Source organism: Vombatus ursinus, unplaced genomic scaffold (assembly GCF_900497805.2).
Source record: "Vombatus ursinus unplaced genomic scaffold, bare-nosed wombat genome assembly UNPS02009573.1, whole genome shotgun sequence".
In the NCBI taxonomy this organism is placed as follows: domain Eukaryota; kingdom Metazoa; phylum Chordata; class Mammalia; order Diprotodontia; family Vombatidae; genus Vombatus; species Vombatus ursinus.
In genome coordinates this window covers 25,720,393-25,739,936 of record NW_020949351.1, presented here as the reverse complement: position 1 = coordinate 25,739,936, position 19,544 = coordinate 25,720,393, and the positions used below count along the sequence as shown (strand labels likewise).

General features: G+C 36.1%; 1 protein-coding gene across 5 annotated transcripts in view; it reads right to left on the bottom strand.

Annotated features, from left to right (window-relative positions):
* Nucleotides 1-19,544, bottom strand: part of ATP9B (ATPase phospholipid transporting 9B (putative)) — a 450,228-nt gene that overhangs the window by 105,117 nt on the left and 325,567 nt on the right. For all 5 annotated transcript variants that reach the window (XM_027852394.1, XM_027852395.1, XM_027852396.1 and 2 more), the window contains exon 13: nucleotides 3,316-3,458. In XM_027852394.1, the coding sequence (XP_027708195.1) occupies nucleotides 3,316-3,458 (143 nt within the window). The remainder of the gene's footprint in view (nucleotides 1-3,315; nucleotides 3,459-19,544) is intronic.

The window sequence follows — 19,544 nt, the reverse complement described above, 5'->3', positions numbered from 1 at the left end:
GATTTCCATCACTCTTCATGTCTACTATAAAATCACTGGCTTTTAATTAAAAAGCCATAATTAAAAATCAGTGAGTCTTCACTGCTTAAAGAAGAAACTCAAAACTGACTTAGTTCGGCTTTCAAGGCCTTCTACAACCTCACTCAAACAAGTAATTCCCGTTTCATTCAATACTATTCCACTTTACACATTTGGAAAGGAAGCAGAGACTAATGAACAGTGTACTGGATTTGGAATCAGGTTCAAGTGTGTGGATTCAAATCTCAACTCCCACATGGAGTAGCTAAATGACCACAAGCAAGTACCCTAACTTCTCTAAGCTTTATTTCCTCATATGTAAAATGGGGACAACACCTTTGATAACTTCTTCAGTGTTTTTGTGGAATTAGGCAAATGAAGTATGTAGAGAGCTTAAAAGCACAATGTAAATGTCAGTTATTACCACATTCCACAGAAACTAGACTACTTATTCCCTATTTTCATTTCAATCCCCTACTGATATGTATTTGCACATATTGTATTCTTCCATGGAATGGACTGATCTCTCACCCTTACAACGAGTACGTCATGAATTTCTCCCCTTTCTTCACCATTCAGCTCAGATGGTATCCCTATTCCTTCTGTGTCTTCCTTGATCTATGTCCTGTCCCCCACAATAATTTTGTGCCTGTTAATTAAGCATGTGTTGATGGAAATCTTTCTTTCTCAGGGTATCATTGTTAACTCAGCCCTCATGTGCTAATGTCTAAGGAGTCACTGTTCCTTGAAATTTTTAAGCATTGGAAAAAGGAATGGAACACCGTATGGATACAGTAAGGACACTAAGTTTTTCTCTAAGGAACAGCTTAAGATCATTGAAAGATTGGATAATTTGCCTAAAGTAATCCAGCCAGCTTGCTTCCTTCTATTAAGTTTAGGATCCAAACCCCTCATTTACTACATTTTCCCCAGATATACATAGGTAGCTAGGTAGCACAGTGGAAAAAATGTTGGAATTGGAATCAGGAAGCCCTGAATTCTAATCCTGCCTCGGATTCTTACTTTCTGTGTGACCCTTAGCAAGTCTTTTAACCTATTTCTGTCTCAGTTTCCCCCTCTGTAAAATAAGGATAATAACATGTACCTCACAGGGATGTTGTAAGAATTGAATGAGATAATTTATGTAAGTACTTTGCAAACCTTAAAGTGTTATATAAATGCTAGCCATCACTACCACCACCATTATTATATACATTCTGATTATTATAATTCAATGGACTGTTCATTTAACTATATGTCATGGTCTGAAGAAGAGATATTTTTTGTGCATTTAATTTTTCCTTTATGGATTATTGTATATATTTCATTGGAGCAAGTATGGATCTCACTGAGGAAGCCCTATTATCTTCTAGGGTACAAAACAGAACAAGGACATGTATAAAAAGATATTATATGAATGACTACCATCTATAGAGAATCTCACTTTCCATTTGAACCTTGCAAAGACATCCTCCATGACCAAGGCAAAAAACTGTGGCAAACATACATTAAGCTTATGGCCTCCTTTGACATTAATAAACAATGGGTCAAATAACAGTTTTTTTTCTTTGGTGGCATTAAAAAGGAATTTTAATATATGCATGAAAGAGTTCTTTTTGGAAAGAGAACCTTTAGAACTGCATTTTATTTTACCAAATGCTTTTTAAAAATTCACAAAAAAAAAATGAACACAGTGGAATTTTGTATTTTTTGTACCTTTAAGCCATCTGCATAACTGTAAGAATTTGGTATGCTATAGAAAACTGTTTAATGATGCCTTGTCTGTTACTATCTAATTTTCTTCATTATAGATATCATGGATATATATGTAAAAAGATGAGAAAACGAGCATTTGGTCAGTTACTGATATTTTAACCATCTACTTTGGGAATGGTGTGTCTTCCCCCATTTTGGGGGGGAGCAGCATCTTGTCCCTGATATGTTTTTGGAAAGTAACCCTCAGTGCTTTCAAGTATAGATTTCATTGGTGTGTACTTGATCTGGTCCAATAGTTTTTGTGATTTTCATTTTGTTTCTTGGTTTTTTTGTTTTGTTTTGTTTTGTTTTGTTTTTGTGAGGCAAATGGGGTTAAGTGACTTGCCAGGGTCACACATCTATGAAGTGTCAAGTGTCTTGTCTGAGACAAGACTTTTTTTTTTTTAGCTTTTGAGTTTTATTTTATAAACAATTTTTTTTAACATGTGTTTTTAAAACTTTGGGTTACAAATTTTCTCCCTTCTTCCCTCCCTGATTTTCGTTTTTTAAAGTATCATTTCAAGTTTCTGGTATAGCATGCTGCAGACTAAACTGTTAGGGTTTAAATATGATGGTTTATCTATTGCTGCTGATAAAAACAAGATGAAAACAGACTTTTATAGAAACAATAATACTCATCAGTTTCATCTATTAATGTGCTTTAGATTATATAATTCAAGATGATTTCATGCCAAGATTTCTGTAGACTCCTTTCTGCTTCCCTGTTCAAACTATTTTAATGAAACACTCCTCTTCATATCCACCATCTTCTTTTGTAGTGATAAATAAATCTAGGGTGTTATGTTTTCTGCTTGGCAAGGAGATACAGGTTTTTCTGAATAAGGTGTCTTCTGAGATCTTTTGCCCTTGTTATGATGACTGCTTTATACTGGTTGAGCTTTTGTAGGTTTTGATGATAAAGTCAGTTATCTTTACTGTTTTCTATTTATTTTTTGTTGTTGCTCTTTTGAATAAGTCAGAGAGAAACTTGCCATTGTTCATCCTTTTTTTCAATTTGATTTGTTCTAATTAGTTGATGGTTTACCTGTACACAGAGAGCTGATTTTGAAATAACTCCCATTGAGTAACTAGTAGTTTCATGTCAGTTAAGATACTTTCTCTTTAAATTTTTGTCATGTTGTTCAGCATCTTCTGAGTTTCTTAGGGAATTAGTTATTCATGTTATATAGCATGAGTTTTTGAGTAGTTTATAAGCCTTTGCTTCCTATTAACTCTGAAACCTGAGTCATGTTTTCTAATACAACTTTTGCTATTCTGTCCTGTACTCATTATGTAGCAAATAATATGCTAACCTGATTTGAAAAATCTGTGAAGTTCTTTGTAGAAGTGAATTGTAAAAGTGATTTAGATTAAGTGGACATAAAATGCTAAAACAAAAAAAATCCACAAATGATATCCTGAATAAAGTTGTAAAATGTTAAATATAACATCACATCAATGTATTGCTTACATATAACTACAATATGATAATGGCTGATTGAATATTTATTCAAATCAATAAAAGATGATTAAACATAGTACCTGTTTTGTCTGTTAGCAAATAAACTAAACGTCCAAGTTCTTCTGGTATCGTACTGGTTCGGACAACTGTTCCAGGAATATGTTCGTCCCTCATGATCATCCATCCATAGGCTGCTTTGCCCATATCCAAGTTCACACGCAAACTGCCAAATAAACCCACAATATTTCACTGCACATATACAGAGAGGATTCTTTCAATTCTAAATTTTAATGTAGAAATCTGTTTACCTAACACTTGTCATTAGATTTATATTGAAAAGAATATATGATGATATTTTTTGACATTAAAATAAGTTGAATTATATGAAGATTTCATAGAGCAGCAAAGTATTTCTTCAGGGTTTACTCACTTCACCAGATAGACAGACAAGACAGACAGATAGGCAGATAGACAGTACATAGTCTTTAGCTTTCCCTAAATTGGATCAACTAGGTTTACGATATTTTGAGGATTTAAATTAAATCTAGTGCTATTTGATTATAAATCATGAAGTTTAGGGACAGGAGGGAACCTGTGGATTATCTACTAGGTATGGGGAACCTGTGGCCTTGAGGCTACATGTGGCCCTCTAGGTCCTCAAGTGTAACCCTTTGACTTAATCTAAACTTCACAGAAAAATCCCCTCAATAAAAAGATTTGTTCTGTCAAACTTGGACTCAGTCAAAAGGCCTAGGCAGCCACATGTGGCCTCAAGGCTGCAGAAGTTCCCCACTCATAATCTAATTGCTTAGTTTATAGAGTCAGAGAGAGAAACTGACTTAACCAAGATCATATAGAAAACTGATGATAGTAGAAATAAGATTAGCATTCAGATGCCCTGAATCCCATGCCAGTATTTTTTCTCCTACAGTATATTGCTGTTTAGTCTCTTTTCTATCCAAGGTTAATGCTAGCTATAGTTAATGTTCCAGACTTAATCTGATGATGTTGCACAGTCACCCTACTCATAATCTAAAAGTATATCTCTGCTGGGATATTATAAAAATAGTCAAGACAGACTTTTAAAAAATATAATAGGAACTCCTACTAAAATGGTTGTTAGTAAAAATGAGGCAGAATATCAGAACACAAGATCTAAAGTAAGGATAAAATATATTCCAATTATTCTAAAACACGCTGTAAAAAGATTCCTATTAGTTCACTACTAATGAGGTAGTCAACATTCACCTCTTGGAATCACTGCCAAAATGGTATGCTACTAGAATTCTTTATTCAGAAATCATAAAGAAAAAAAAAATCTACATAGCCGTATATTCTGCAACTGGCAGGCACTGAAACTGTATGAAAGAGTTCACAGTTTTGCAACCATTCTCTGGAAATTAAAAACATTTTTGGCTGCTTTCAAAGAAGATTTAACAAGATTAAAGCAAACTTTTAATATTTCATATGTTATTTGTGATGGCAATTCATTCTGAAGTAGTCTTAATTTTATGGCTAAATCCTGAATAACAGTATTTTTAAAAAGCAATAGCAAAAACAACAAAGATACACATTCTCAAGCATTCTATTCTTCAAGAAAACATAAAAGCATCATATAGTATCTGATTTTATTTCATTTACTTTGAGATTGGTAAAGATATCTTGTAGCTCATTAAGGAAATTATGTTAAAACCAATGGACTCTAAGCAATCACATTTTCAACTTTATGGAGAGTATGGGAGGGTTAAGTACTCCCTCAAAGTTGGAATTTCCAGATGTTAAGCTTTAATGGCTACTAATAAATGGCACTGAAAAACTCAGGCTGTATTCAAAAAGAGTTGAGATAAAATAGGCAGAAATAAAGGATTAAGGGTAAGAAAAGAGCTACCAAAGTTCATCTTTTTAATTTCATTAGACTGTCTTTACTCAATTAACACATATTTCATTACCTTTAGTTCAAAAATTTAGTCACTGGCAGCACAGCCTACTACAAAAAGCCCTGGATTTGGAATCAGAGAGCCTGGGTTCTAATTTCAGGCTCTGTCTGCTTGACCTTGGGCAAGGTACTTAACCTTGACTTATGGCCTTGGTTTTTTCATTTGCAAAATGTGGAGTTTGGAGTAGAGCTCTCCAAGATTCCTTCAGTTCTTAAACTGAATAATTTCCTAGGTGCTTGTATACTATTAAAAATGTTTCTTTTTCTGCCCCTCAACTAAGTTATAGTAGTTCTATAACTAGAAAAAATAAAATTCTAATAAATCATTTAATAAACATTTTAGTGCCTTCTCTATGCCAGGCATTTACTTGCATTAGGGACAAGAGACACAAAAACAAAACAACTTCTGTTCTTAAGAAGCTTACATTCCACTAGATTATTATATTTTACTGATTATATCTTACTGATTATATATTTCCCATCAATATTATTTTTACAATAATAATACAGTACAATAAATGACAGGCAGGGAAGACTGGATACCAGTAAATCACTTCTGTTTCCTTTTAATCTTATTATAATAATCAAATATGAAGAAAGTCTTGTGGTAAAAAACTGATTACAAGGTTTAAGTATAGTCTAAAATCCATACTTATCCTAAGTTTATTATTCAACCTTATAACATAGAAAAGTTAAAGATGCCACAAATTCTACTTTAAATGTTCATCTGGACAACAAATAAAAATTAATCTTACGTAACCTAAATTGAACATAATGGGTAGCCTGGGGAGAGGTATTATTAGAATTTGTCTATCTTACTAACTAAAGGTAAACAAAATAAGGTGATTATTATTTTGTGGGAGGAGCATATGAAAACGTGGCTGTTGTGGCTTTATATTCTAACTTATGATCTCAACAGGGACTGACTTACTACTTGCTCAGGATATTTTGGATAGCTAGGTGGCTCAGTGAATAGAATGTTAACCAAAAGTCAAGAAGACTCATATTCATGAGTTCAAATCTGGCCTCAGACACCTATTAGTTGCGTGACCTTGGGTAAGTCATTTAATTGTTTGTCTCATTTTCCTCATCTATAAAATGAGCTGGAGAAGGAAATGACAAAACATAGTATCTTTGCCAAGAAAACTCCTGATGGGGTCACAAAGAATTGGACACAAATGAACAACAACAACCATAACAAGATATCTTCTGACAAGTGGACGCCATATATAACTTATTAGGGTAGGTCAGAGAAAAAAATATAACCTTTACCTTATTCTTTGTGGAAAATGTGCAATTAGACACTAGAATGCTAAGGCTAATTTGGACTTTCATAACCTAAAAGGAATGCAGGTATCCCTTACAGAAGAAGCAGAGAATCTTCAAATTAATTTAAAAGTGGTAGCCTAACAACGGAAGAAGTAGAGGTCATGGGATGGTTTCAGTAGGTTAGATTTGAGCTAAAAAAAAAACCCAAAAAACAAAACAACAACAACAAAAAACCCCCCCCACAAAACCTTGTGACAATAAAGGTTGTTAAACATGAGACCTTATTATTGCTAAAGGTTGCAGAATATTTTCATTTGGAAATTGAAAATAAAGAATTCTTTTCAGACAGAGAAAGACAGAGATAGACAGATCTTCTCAAATGGCTTAAGTATCTCCACTATCTTCAGTCAGGGAAATTATCCAGGTGACTTGTGCGGAAACTTTCAGCTCTACAATTTTCTGACAAATATAAATGCATAGCATGCATTATAGGTATGATATATCTTTTAGAAGGAGGACTTGGCATTAGTATTAACTGTTATCTCTGTGTTTACTGTATGCAAAAAAGGGACCCAGATGACTCTGGGAGGCTGATGACTTTGCACTCCCCTCCCTCACCTAAATCCAACTCCCTTGCAAGTCATGGTCCTCTTTGAGAACAAATGACAAACAACAACAACAATGCTAAAAAGATAGGAGCTGAGTACTGGAGACTGATCCAGTACTCAGACTGGTCCCTGCCCTCAAGGAGCTCAAATTCTAATGAAACAACCTGAAAACAGTTACGTAAATACAAGGTATATACAGAGCCAATGGTGGTAATCTCTGAAGGAAGGAACTAGCAGTAGCAGTAAGGCGGGGCATGGGCAGGGAAAAATCAAGAAAGTCCTCTTTTAGAAGGTAGGATTTGTGCTGAGTGTTGAAGGAAAACTGGGAAGTTAAAAGATGGAGGTAGGGAGGGAGAGCATCCCAGGCATGGGGGACAGTCAGTGAAAAGGCACAGAGATGGGAGATGGGAGTGTCATGTACAACAATTCAGATATATTTAAATTGAGTGCTACCTTATTCATTCTATCAATAAAAGAGAAAACAATAATATGGAAAATGCACATTTAAACACGATATAAAATTGGAAAGGTGCCTGGGTCAGTAAAGGGACCACAGAAAAGTTAGTACAATTTAGTACAGAAGAAAAGGTAAAATAATGAGAATTGGATTTATTTGTCTCAAGAGACTGTACCTTAATTGGTCACACGATAAATGCAACTAGCTGGGAAGATTGTAGTGACAGTTAAGCAGAAATTTGAATGCATTATCTCAATATATCTTAGCTATTTAGAACTCAAACATAATGGTGTAACAAATGAATAGTACAACCAAAGTACATACTGAAAGAAGATAATTAAAGCTATATTTAAAAGACTAAACATCACAGTAGGTATACAAAGAAATACTATTTTGTAGCTGTGGCACCAGAAGCTACAAGATTTTCTTATTTCACAGTATGTTAAAAATAAATAATGTCTTTCACTATACAGAAGATTGGTGAGACATACCTGGTATGCTGTTTAAAGAAGCATTAGACCCTGTTATAAAGATACTGCAATTGGGAGTAAATGTCTTCGTTGATGAAAATTAAGTCTAATCATTTAGTATTTGATTTTCTTAGAGTCACAACTTTTAAATTTACTCGATGACATATTGAAAAAATAAATGTAAAAAAAATATCATTTTCCTTCAACTCAGAACATCAGTTTTGTCTTTGTATCCTCAGGGTCTAGCACAGTGCCTGACATATAGTAGGTACTTTAACAATGCTTGTTAATTAACAGACAAGAGGTTACTTCTTTGATTCATAGTGGACAAAATCTTTTAAAAAATAGTACCCTTTTTCTGCTGAGTTCAAACCTTAAAAAAGTATCTTCACTGTCACAGTTCTACTTTTAAGGATTTTTTTAAATGCCTTTTTGAGAATTGGAAAAGCTAGGCTTCTATTTGTAAACCTTATAGTCAAATAGTTTGGTTAGTGAAGGTGAGTTAAGTCAAGGTTAGTCAAACTAACTTATTGAAAAAAACTCATAGTCAGGCACAATGAATTAAGATACCAGATACATTTAAAGTTCATAATCAGCACTTCTAATATAGACAACATTTAGGCCAAGCCCTACTTGGTCAGTGCTCAGAATGAATGTAAATAGCAATTGTTTCTGTTTTAGCCAGAAACCCTAAGGGTCTTTCCCACCCAGATGTTTTTTTTTTTTTTTAATTTTAATTCTAAATCTAATTTTATTTATTTATTTTCATATTTTTATCTGACTAGGTAAAGAGGCCATTCTCTGCCTCATTTCTTATTAACCCTTAACCCCTGAAGGGCATTGCTTGAGTAAAACTGAGACCTCTTATAGACCTTAGCTTAAAAAGGCCCAGGTCTCCCACTGCATCCAGGGCCATCTCCAGTTGTCCTGATCTATATCTGGCCACTGGATCCAGATTATTCCTGAGGAGAAAGTGAGGCTGGTGACTCTGCACAGTCTTCCTCCACCTACATCCATAATTCACTTGCATATTATGGCATCACCTCCCTGATGTCATGGTCCTCTTTAAGGACAAAAGACAAACAACAAAAAGGTAGAAAAGTTATTTAGAGTTCGTTGACCACTTATGTCTTTTTTTTCCTATACCATAAAATATATTAACTCAACTATCTTAACCAGATCTCAGTATTATAAAACTCATGAACATCAGAATTTGATTGGAAATTTACTCTGAAATGTCATGCTTGAACCTAGACAGAAAACATCACGAAACTTGAATAAAAAAAAATTTAGAGTAGAAATTCTGTTTAAAGGATACTGACAAGACTAACCTGTCCATATCTGGATCTTACTGATGGCTCCTGATGTGAGAATAGTTGAATCCTGGTGCTAAACAGCTGTTCAAAGACAGTATACTGAAGGCCAAATAAACCTAAATATGTCCTTTTAAAATATACAGCACACATCACATTTAAGCCCCATGGTACCTGCTACATTTAAACACTAATTTTATTACAATTAAACCTACTGCCTTTAACCCTACCAGGTGAAAAAAGTCTCTGAATGCTTTTCTAGAAAATGCCTAAGAATCTCCTCAGGAAATGAATCTGCCTGAAATAATACACATGCACACTTCCATAAATAAGATTTATTTTTAGGGTAGCCTCAAGGAAGCAAAAGAAAATAGAAACCATTATAAATAAAAGTTTCAACTAATGAAATAAGAAGTTGTCCATGAAAAAGAATAAAACCATAAGGCTAAAAGGAATATTGAGGGGCAATCTGGCTCAAGGGAAGGTAGACAAATAAAAATTGGCTGGGCTTTGAGATTGTGGTTGTATTACAGAATTGAGAATATCTTTGAAAGATGTATTACAGCAGATGTATTACACTGGACTTGGAATCAAAAGAAAAGGGTGCCAGTATTGGCTCTGCCACTTTCTACCTGTGACTTTGGGTAATTTCCTTAACCTGCAACACAGTTTTCTCATTTGCAAAATGAAGGGGTTGGATTAAGTTCTTAACTTTTTTGGTCATAAATTCCTATGCCAGTCTAGTGAAGCATATAGACCCTTTCTCAGAGTGACGTTTTTAAAGGCATAAAAGGAAATATATAGGATTAAAAAGGAAACCAACTATATTGAGATACAATTATCAATTAAAAAAAAGTTCACTGACCTCAAGTTAAGGATCCCTGAATTAGATGATCCCTAAAGTCCCTTCAAAGCTCTAACATCTTGATTATGAACAATAAAGAGATGGCAAAAAACAACAGAATAGAAAGGCAGGGGTGGAGGACATACAGAAGATGAAGAAAGCTAAGAAAAAAAGATGAAAGAAAGGGACGAGAAGAAATGTTGGGAGAATTGTTTCACTTTTGTTTGTGAACAATTTAAGTTCAAAGTGGGAGTTAACAAAGAGGTGTCATCCATTTGGGTTTGATATTTTTGCACAGCTGTTTCTTCAGTGTTAGCCTCAAGGCTGATCTCCTATCTTGCCATCAAAATACTCCAGTTGCCTGAGCACTGGGAGCTTGGCAAAATAAACCTCACACAGAGGCCCACAATACATAAAATGATTAGAGGGATGCTTAACATCTTCTGTCCCCTCCATTCCCCCCCCCCCAATCTTCTCCATTCACTTGCTTATCTTACATGGTGAGTCCTCCTTTACTGGTACTTGAAATAATAGGATGTTGAACTGGTAACTCATGCTGGCAGAAATAAGTGAAAGAAAAGACCTAGTGCAGGGCAGAAACTACTCAACAGAAGGGCAGGTTGGGGGTAACTGCACTATAGCAGGAATTACTCAATAAAATCATAAAGGAGACCACTGTGTGGCCCTGAGATTTGGAGGAGGTAGGAAACCGAAATGGAGAAGTCTTCGGTAAAAGTCAATTTCCAAACAATGCTGCCTGTACTCTGGTCGGTCTCCTCATCCCCTTTACCACCTGAGACCCTGGAACTCTGGGTTCTAGTAGGTTATCTTCATCTTATCTTGCCCAGAACCAGGACCTGGCATTCCTAAACTTTGCCATATTCCTCTCCACACCCATTCTTGATGTCTTTTATATGTTTTCCTTAGATCTGTCTTGCTTATTTGTTTTATATTTGTATCCCCAGCATTTAGCATAGTTCCTGGCACACTGTAAACACTTAATACATGCTTTATTCTTCATTGCCAAATACAAATTTCCTCTACAACAAAATTATGCCAAAGGCAAGTCCTAGAAGAAGCCTAAGTTCTTTTTTAAAAAGTCATTTTGGAGTAAAATGAGATAAAATGTTACTGTTCTTTATACATCCAATGTTGGTATAACGCAAAAAACTCTGGACCAGAGGAATGATGATGAATGTTGCCCATTCCTGATAAAGAATAATAATATGCAGAATAAGACAAATTTTTGGACAAAGCAAATGTGGTACTCTGCTTTTGTTTGACTACATTTATTTGATGTAACGGTTTTCTCAAAGGGGAGACAGGGAGGAGGAGAAGGCGGAAGCAGGTAGAAGAAATAAAAATAGGTGCCTGATAACTCAGAAGAATAATTTTAAAATGAAGGATGGTAGACTTTGACTTGTTGCTTGCACACAATACTCCAACTCTGATTCCATCTGTTTTCACTGGCTAGGTTCCATGCCTGGAAGGCTCTTGCTCCTCATCTCCACCTCTTAGCTGCTCTGGCTTCCAGCAAGTGTCAGATACAATGTCACCTTCTGCAGGAAGACTTTCCCAGTCCTTCTTAATCTTAGCAACTTCCCTCTGAGACTGCCCTCAATTTATTTTGCATTTGTTTTGGTTCATCACTGTTTGCATGTAGTCTCTCCTATGAGACTATAAATGGAGACTGTTTTTTGCTTATCTTGCCTATTGTATCTTTAGGACTTGGCACATGGTAGGCACTGAAATACATGCTAGCTGACTTATTTCAATATAATAAGTGCTAGAATACCTGCAAACCACTTGTCTTTATTCAGTTTTCTTTCATTTGTAAACCTGAAGTAATTCAAAGGATCTTTGATGTCAACAAGTGTGTATTCTCTTATCAGAAATATCTTGTATCAATTTTCCTATAAATTTTCCACAGAGGACCTACCAAACATATTGGAGGCCCTCTTTTTAAACTTGGGTATGATTTCCAGCTTTCCTGCTGTCTGTATGTTAACTTTTGCTTCTCTTTTTATGATTATACATATGTTATATGCCAGTTCTTTACCACAGATCATCTTCAGTAATTTGTTGCATATTTGTACCATCATGCATCTCTCTAGTTTCCGTTGATTCACCTGATATTTAAAAAATTATTTGGAGATTGTGGTACAACATAATACCATATACCACAGTGATATGCTATATATCAATAGGAGAGTACTGGTCAAGAAGTGGTTGTGATTACTTAAACTGTTTAAGATTTCCCAATTCAACCCAGCTGGTGTCCATCTCATTGCATTTTTGTAGTTCTTGTCATATATATGTATGTGTGTGTGACAGGTACTAGAGAGAGACAACTATACACATACACACAGAGCATGAGAGATACTATGTATACATATGTATATATATATGTATATAAATATATAGATACTTCTGCAAAGAGCATAGCAAGTGTCATCTTTGAGGCTTCCTTCCATTTGGACTTTATGTGAGATAGCTACCTTTATAGTGGTGGATACCTACAACAAGTATACATGTCTTGCTTTTATGTCTTACTTGAGACATTATACTGTATTAATAGTAAAAGGAAAACTGAAGAAATTTCTTTGTTATTTCATTTTTAAAGTAATATTGCATAATCTTGACAAATGCACGGTTGAGGTGAACCTTTAAGGTTGTATTCTGATCTACCAAGTCAAAAATTTTAATGTATGACTAATGTGTGATTTGCATTCTCTCCACCTTTCAGTCAACTATATAACTGAAGATGTCACACATCATGAAAAATGATATGTGTCAACCCACCTATTCTTTCTCATATTTTCATCAAGGATACCACCCATAAATGTGTGGACCATTCTAATTAAGAGGAGGGAAGAGACAAGAGGAAATAAGCAATTATGTAACACCTGCTGGTTGATAGGTACTATGTTAAGTGATTTTTACAAATATCTCATTTGATCTTCATAATGCTTATGAGATAGGTGCTATTATTATCCCCATGTTACAGCTGAAGAAACAGAGGCAGAGGTTAACTTGCCTGGCTGGGGTCACCCAACTAGAAAGTATCTGAAATTGGATTTCCATTTGAGCCTCCCTGACTCCAGAGCCAGTACTCTATTCACTGTGTCACTTGCTGCCTCTGAGCTATCCAGGTGCCTGGTGTGTGAAGAGCATGTAAATAGATCATTAATTACTGATGCTCTCTTGGTCAATTTCTGGGGTAATAACATCTGTGATATTTTCTAGTCATTTATCTTTCCATCTCTAATATAACCTAATATAAAATACTTTAGAGCTTTCAAATTATGCTGCTTCCAGCATGGATTTCTTTGGTGTGTACTTGGTTTAGTCAAGCTGATTTTCCTAATCTCATCTTCTTAGGTGTCAGTGATACTTCGTCATATAGCTCACTGGAATGTTAGATATTACAGTCCAAATCGGGCTGTTCTACTGTCATTAATAATGAAAATAGATCATTATAGAAATGCTGACAAATCTTTTCAATTTAATACATTTATTGTCCTGATTGAATTTTAAAACACTCAGGATTATATTGCATAGTTGATTTTCATGTAGGTTTATTTTCCCCTCCACTACTTTTTACTGTTTTATAAAGCTCCAAATCTTCTGCTATCTTCCTTAACATTATCTTAACTACTGGTACTCTAATGTAGAAGCCTTGCCCAGGGACTAAGTAATGAACACTACTGGAGGAGAAGAGACTAATAATACAAATTTTTGACATTCTCATTATAAATGAAATCAGGAAATGAAAGTTAACTGGAAAGATGGTACAGAGATAGATAAACATGATGGTCATAGGATACTGCAGTGCTCATGATAATCAGATAAAAAAAAACCCTCCAAAAAAACCCCAAAAAACCACTAAGAAGATAATTATAGCAAAAATGCAAATATGTTTTAGACAATTAGAAGGTAGAGAAATGCTAAGAAGATATCAATAAGCTTTGCAAATTAAGCCAGCCTATACTTTAATACATGGTTAAAAAAAAATGCTAGAAAATTGTTTCAGAAATAAGGCCAATGGTTTGTAAACTATACACAAACCTAATATTGATTATATCATGAATACTTTCTTCAAGAAGAGAGTTTGAGAAAAACCAAAGAACTCTCACATTTTCATTGCTGTGGAGAATCCTCCCGTGATCTCCTTTACAAATGGGCTCTGTGGCCTGGCGCCCCCTTCCCCAAGCCAGGTCACCCTTGATTGTCTGCCGCAGCCCACTGCCTGACAGAGGCTGCTTGGGAGCCCCTACTAAGGTTTACATCATCACAAGAAGAACAAGCAACATGACAGCAATCCCGTTCAGCGGTTCACTCATAGCAACCCATGACTATTACTGAAGGTGTCGGGGTTCTACTTCCAGCAACAGGTCCTGTTGAAGAGCTGAGTGTTCTGGGGAAGTGATACCCCATCATCCTGGTCTTCCCAAATCAGACCCAGGCCACTGGTGGGCAAGCTTATTCTTTGGGAAGTCGAGTCATCCATTCATGACAACTGTATTGGAATCCCCAGAACACTCAGGAACTTTCCAGGTTGCTCATGGCATGATCACCTGTGACCTGGCTGAGGAGGCCATGAGGAAGCCGCGTGTCAGCGAGCCCGGCAAGACCAGCCCTGGGCCTTCTCCATGAGCAGCACCCTTCTTGCTGTTCCCCCTGCTTCTGAAGAGTGCTAGGCATCAGAGCTCATTTCCCCCTCCTCACCCCCCCCTTCCCTCTCCCACCTATTTCCTTGGAATAGACAGGCTGCTTAAATGTAGAAGTACTTGTGTGTGTGTGTGTGTGTGTGTGTGTGTGTGTGTGTGTGTGTGTGTGTGTGTGTGAAAGGAAAACAAAAGCAAAACACCAAAAAACAGTAAAAGAAACTACACTGTTATTGTTTGTTTGTTTTTTACCATCTGAATCACCGATGTGCTTTCCAGCAGCCTCAGTAACTTGTTTACTTTGTACTCAACGGAAACTAATAAACTTTGAGCAGCCTTTTAAAAAAAAGAGAGAGAGTTTGAAGGTCCAGGAAGTGGAAAACACCAAATAATATTCTGAAAAATGATACATTATATTCTTGCAGACAGGCAATGGATAGTTAGTGACTGGTAAGTCAATTTAGAAGACAACCACTAAGAGACTATCCTTAGTATTTAGTATTCAGCTTTGGCTTATTTAATACTTTTTTTTTTTTTATCAAAACTTGGATAAAGGCATACCTTGCCTCCTTTTCAAATTCTGAAGATGATATAAAACCGGGAGAGATACATTCATGAAGACGATGCCGAGAGATCTTGATAGGATGAAACAACAGGTCAAATCAAATAAGATGAAATTTAATAGAGATTCATGTAAATTCTTGTACTTAAGTTTAAAACAATTTAATTTCACAAGAGTCAGATGAGAGAAGCCTGACTACACAGTGATTTATCTGAAAAAAGATCTGGGTTTTAAATGAACTAATATAGCAGTAATATGGCAGGAAAAAAAGCTACTGTGTTGAGAGGCAGAGAGTACAGGAAGAAGGAAGTGATGTTGTACCATGTCCCAGTCAGATGACATCTGAAATAATGTGTTCAGTTTTAAGCACCTCATTTTAGGAAGGACATTGATAAACTGGTGAAGCTATGGAAGAAGGAAAACCAGGGTGGCCTTGAGTTAAAGGGCACTGGAGATTCTTAGCCCAGAGAAAAGAAGACTCTGAGGGAATATTATTTGAATATCATTTGAAGGGTTGTCATGTAGAAAAGAGACTGGACTTATTCTGCTTGGTCATCCACAGCATCTCAGGCCATCACTAGTCATTCTGACTTTTGTCCTGCCACTGAATTTGATGACTCTGGAATAGTGAGGCTGACAACTTTGTGCAACACTGCCTCACTTAAATCCAATTCATGCACAAGTCAAGACATCACCCCATAATGCCACCGGTTCTCTTCAAAAATGAAGGATCATCATCATCATCATCATCATCGTCGTCGTCAACAACATCACCACCACTGAGGGCAAGACTGGAACAATACATGGAGCGAAAATGAGGCAAAATTAAGCTTAAAGGAAAAAAACTTCTAAAAATTTAGAGTTATTCAGAAATGGAATAGATTGTTACCTCTGTTTGTATACCTTCACTTGAGGCCTTTCAGCAAAAGATAAATGACCCTTGGTCTTATATGTTGGTAGATTCTTTTTCAAATATAGAAGTAGATTCTTATCATTTGGGCAAAAGTCAAAAGCAACACCAAAATTGAAAAAAAAAAAAGATAAACATGAATAGACATGTCACGCAAATGAGGCACCTCTTGCCTGTGCCATTAGCTTTTGATGCTAAAAGCTAGGAAATCGATAAAGGAACAGGCAACAACATGCTCTATGAAGATTTTTAAAGAGAATTTAACCAATGTAATTAGCAATCTATTTAAGCCAGCATAAATTTCATCTCCTTGCAGTGTGGAAAGCAGACAAGGACAATACTGATTTAGAATATAAATTCATTCAAAAAATCTTACCGTGGAAGGCACTGTTAAGATTATGAACAATACAGTCTCAAAAATGGTGAAAAATAGTAGAGGGAAAAACAAGTTTATAGAAATTTTGGTGAAAGTCCTAATTAAGGCAACTCATCCTAAGTATTTGGGGATAAAACCAAATGGAAGTCAATAGATGGTGTACAAAATTTGGCAATATTTCTATAACAAACTTTTTCCTTGGCTTTCTATCTCTCATAGTAATGTCATTGCACAAGTTAACTTTCATGCTTAGAATGCACTTCATCATCATCTGTACCTCTTATCATTCTTGGTTTCTATCAAGGCTCAGCTCAAGATCCATAGCCTACAAGAGACACTTCTTGATTACTATAGTAGTTTGTGTACTCTTCCTTCTCAGATTATCCTTCAGAGAACACCAAAACTGGAACACTAGTGCTGAGATCACTTCTCTTTCACACCATCCTCTTCTTTATAAAGAAGGGACAGGAAACAAAGGGAAATAAAAGTATAAGTGAATAGAATGAAATAAAATACAAAATTAACAATAATAACTGTGAATGTGAATAGGATGAATTCACCAATAAAATGGAAGAGAATAACAATGACTCAGAAAGTAGAATCCAACAAAATTTTGTTTACAGGAAACAGATATGCACAGAATTATAATAAGAGGATAGAGAAAAATCTATTATGCTTCACCTAAAATAAAAGAAGTCAGGGATGGCAATCATGATCTTAGACAAAGTAACAGGACTTTCAGGAGCCAAGATAGCAGAGTAGGCAGTAAATTGCCATCACCCTTCAATATTGACCTCTAAAAACCAAAAAATAGGGCCCCAGGAAAAATCCAGGGAGTTTAGCCAGAGGAAAGACAGAGTGGAGCAGTCTTTTAGCCTGGGAAACTTAGAGGAACAGAAAAAAGGTCCATTTCACTCAGGTAAAAGGGGAGCACATTCTAAGACAGGAAGCATCCCAGCAAACCAGTGGGAGATCCTGAGCCCCAAGGTGGTGGAGAAAGCAAATGCCAACACCAGGACCCCCCACATGCCTTAGCATAGCCAGAACTGGCAGACTCCAGTTTGGAGAACCAACATGTGTGCTGGTGCAGCACTAGGAGGCAGGTGTCCTTCAGCAGCCAGACCTCTACTGCTTCAGTGTCACCACGGGAAACAGAAAAACTCCACCTGGCCTCAGCACATGCTAGCTGGCCTCAGCACATGCTAGACACCATCACTAGTACCCTAGCTTGGCACCAGGTAAGCTGACTAACTCCTACAGCCTTCAGCTTAAGGCTCCAACACACAAAGCCAGCCCTGGCCCCAGCACAGGAAGCTTGGGACACTGTCCCCTGTACCCCAGAAGCAGAGCTCAACTTTAAAAGCCAGGAAATAGGCAAAGAGGGTGAGCAAAAAGAAAAAAAAGAACACTGACCATAAAATTTTTTTTTTTCTTTTTGGTGAGGCAATTGGGATTAAATGACTTGCCCAGGGTCACACAGCCAGTAAGGGTAAAGTGTCTGAGGATAGATCTGAACTCAGGTCCTCCTGACTCCAAGGCTGGAGCTCTCTCCATTGCGACACCTAACTGCCCCAACCATAGACTCTTTTTATGGGGACAGGGAAGATCAAAACACAAACTCAGAAGAGGACAACATTGTCGATATACCTACATCCTAAACTTCAAAGGGGAATATGAACTGTTCTCAAGCCCAAAAAGCATTCTTGGAAGAGCTCAAGAAAGATTTTACAAGTTAAATAAGAGAGGCAGAAGAAAAACTGGGAAAAGAAACGAGAGGTATGCAAGACAGAGTCAACAGTTTGGAAAAGAAGGGACAAAAATTGACCATAGAAAACAATTCCTTAAAAAATACAACTGGCCAAATGGAAAAAAAAAATCCACTTAACAACTCCTTGAAAAATAGAATTGCCCAAATAGAAAAGGAGGTACAAAAAAAACTCACTGAAGAAAACAATTCATTAAAAATTAGAATTGGGCAAGTGGAAGCTAATGACTTTATGAGACATCAAGAATCAGTCAAACAAAATCATACCTCATTGGAAAACAGATCCAGGAGAGACCATTTAAAAATTAATGGTCTACCTAAAAGTCATGATCAAAAAAATATCCTGAATAGAATCTTTCAAGAAATTATCAAGAAAACTGCCCTGAGGTCCTAGAACAAGAGGGTAAAACAGTTATTGAAAGAATCCACTGTTCACTTCCTGAAAGAGACCCTAAAATGAAAACTCCAAGAAATATAGCAGCCAAATTCCAGAATTACCAGGTCAAGGAGAAAAAAAAAACTGCAATCAGAAAGAAACAATTTAAATATCATGGAACCATAGTCAGGATTGCACAGGACCTAGCAGTTTCTACATTAAAGAATCAGAGGACTTGGAATATGATACTCCATAAGGCTAAGAAGCTTGGAATGCAACCTAGAATCAACTACCCAGCAAAACTGAGCATAATCTTTCAGGAGAGGAGATGGATATTCAATGAAATAGATGACTTCCAAACTTTCCTGATGAAAAATCCAGAGCTGAACAGAAAATCTGATCTTGAAATACAAGACTCAAGAGAAGTATAAAAAGGTAAACAGGAAAGGAAAAAACAAACAAATGTGTTATTCAATAAAGTTAAACTGTTTACATCCCTACATGGGAGATGATGCTTGTAACTCTTGAGAAATATATCTTTATTATGACATTTAGAAGGGGTAAACATAGACAGAGGGTGTGGGTTTAAGTTGACTTTGATGAGATGATAAAAAAAATTAATTAAGGCGTAGAAAAAAAGATTGTACTGGGAGAAGAGGAAAGGAGGAGGCAGATACGGGTAAATTATATTACATGAAGAGGCATAAAGACCTATTACAGTGGAGGGAAAGAAGGAAGGGAGGCGAGCACTGTTTG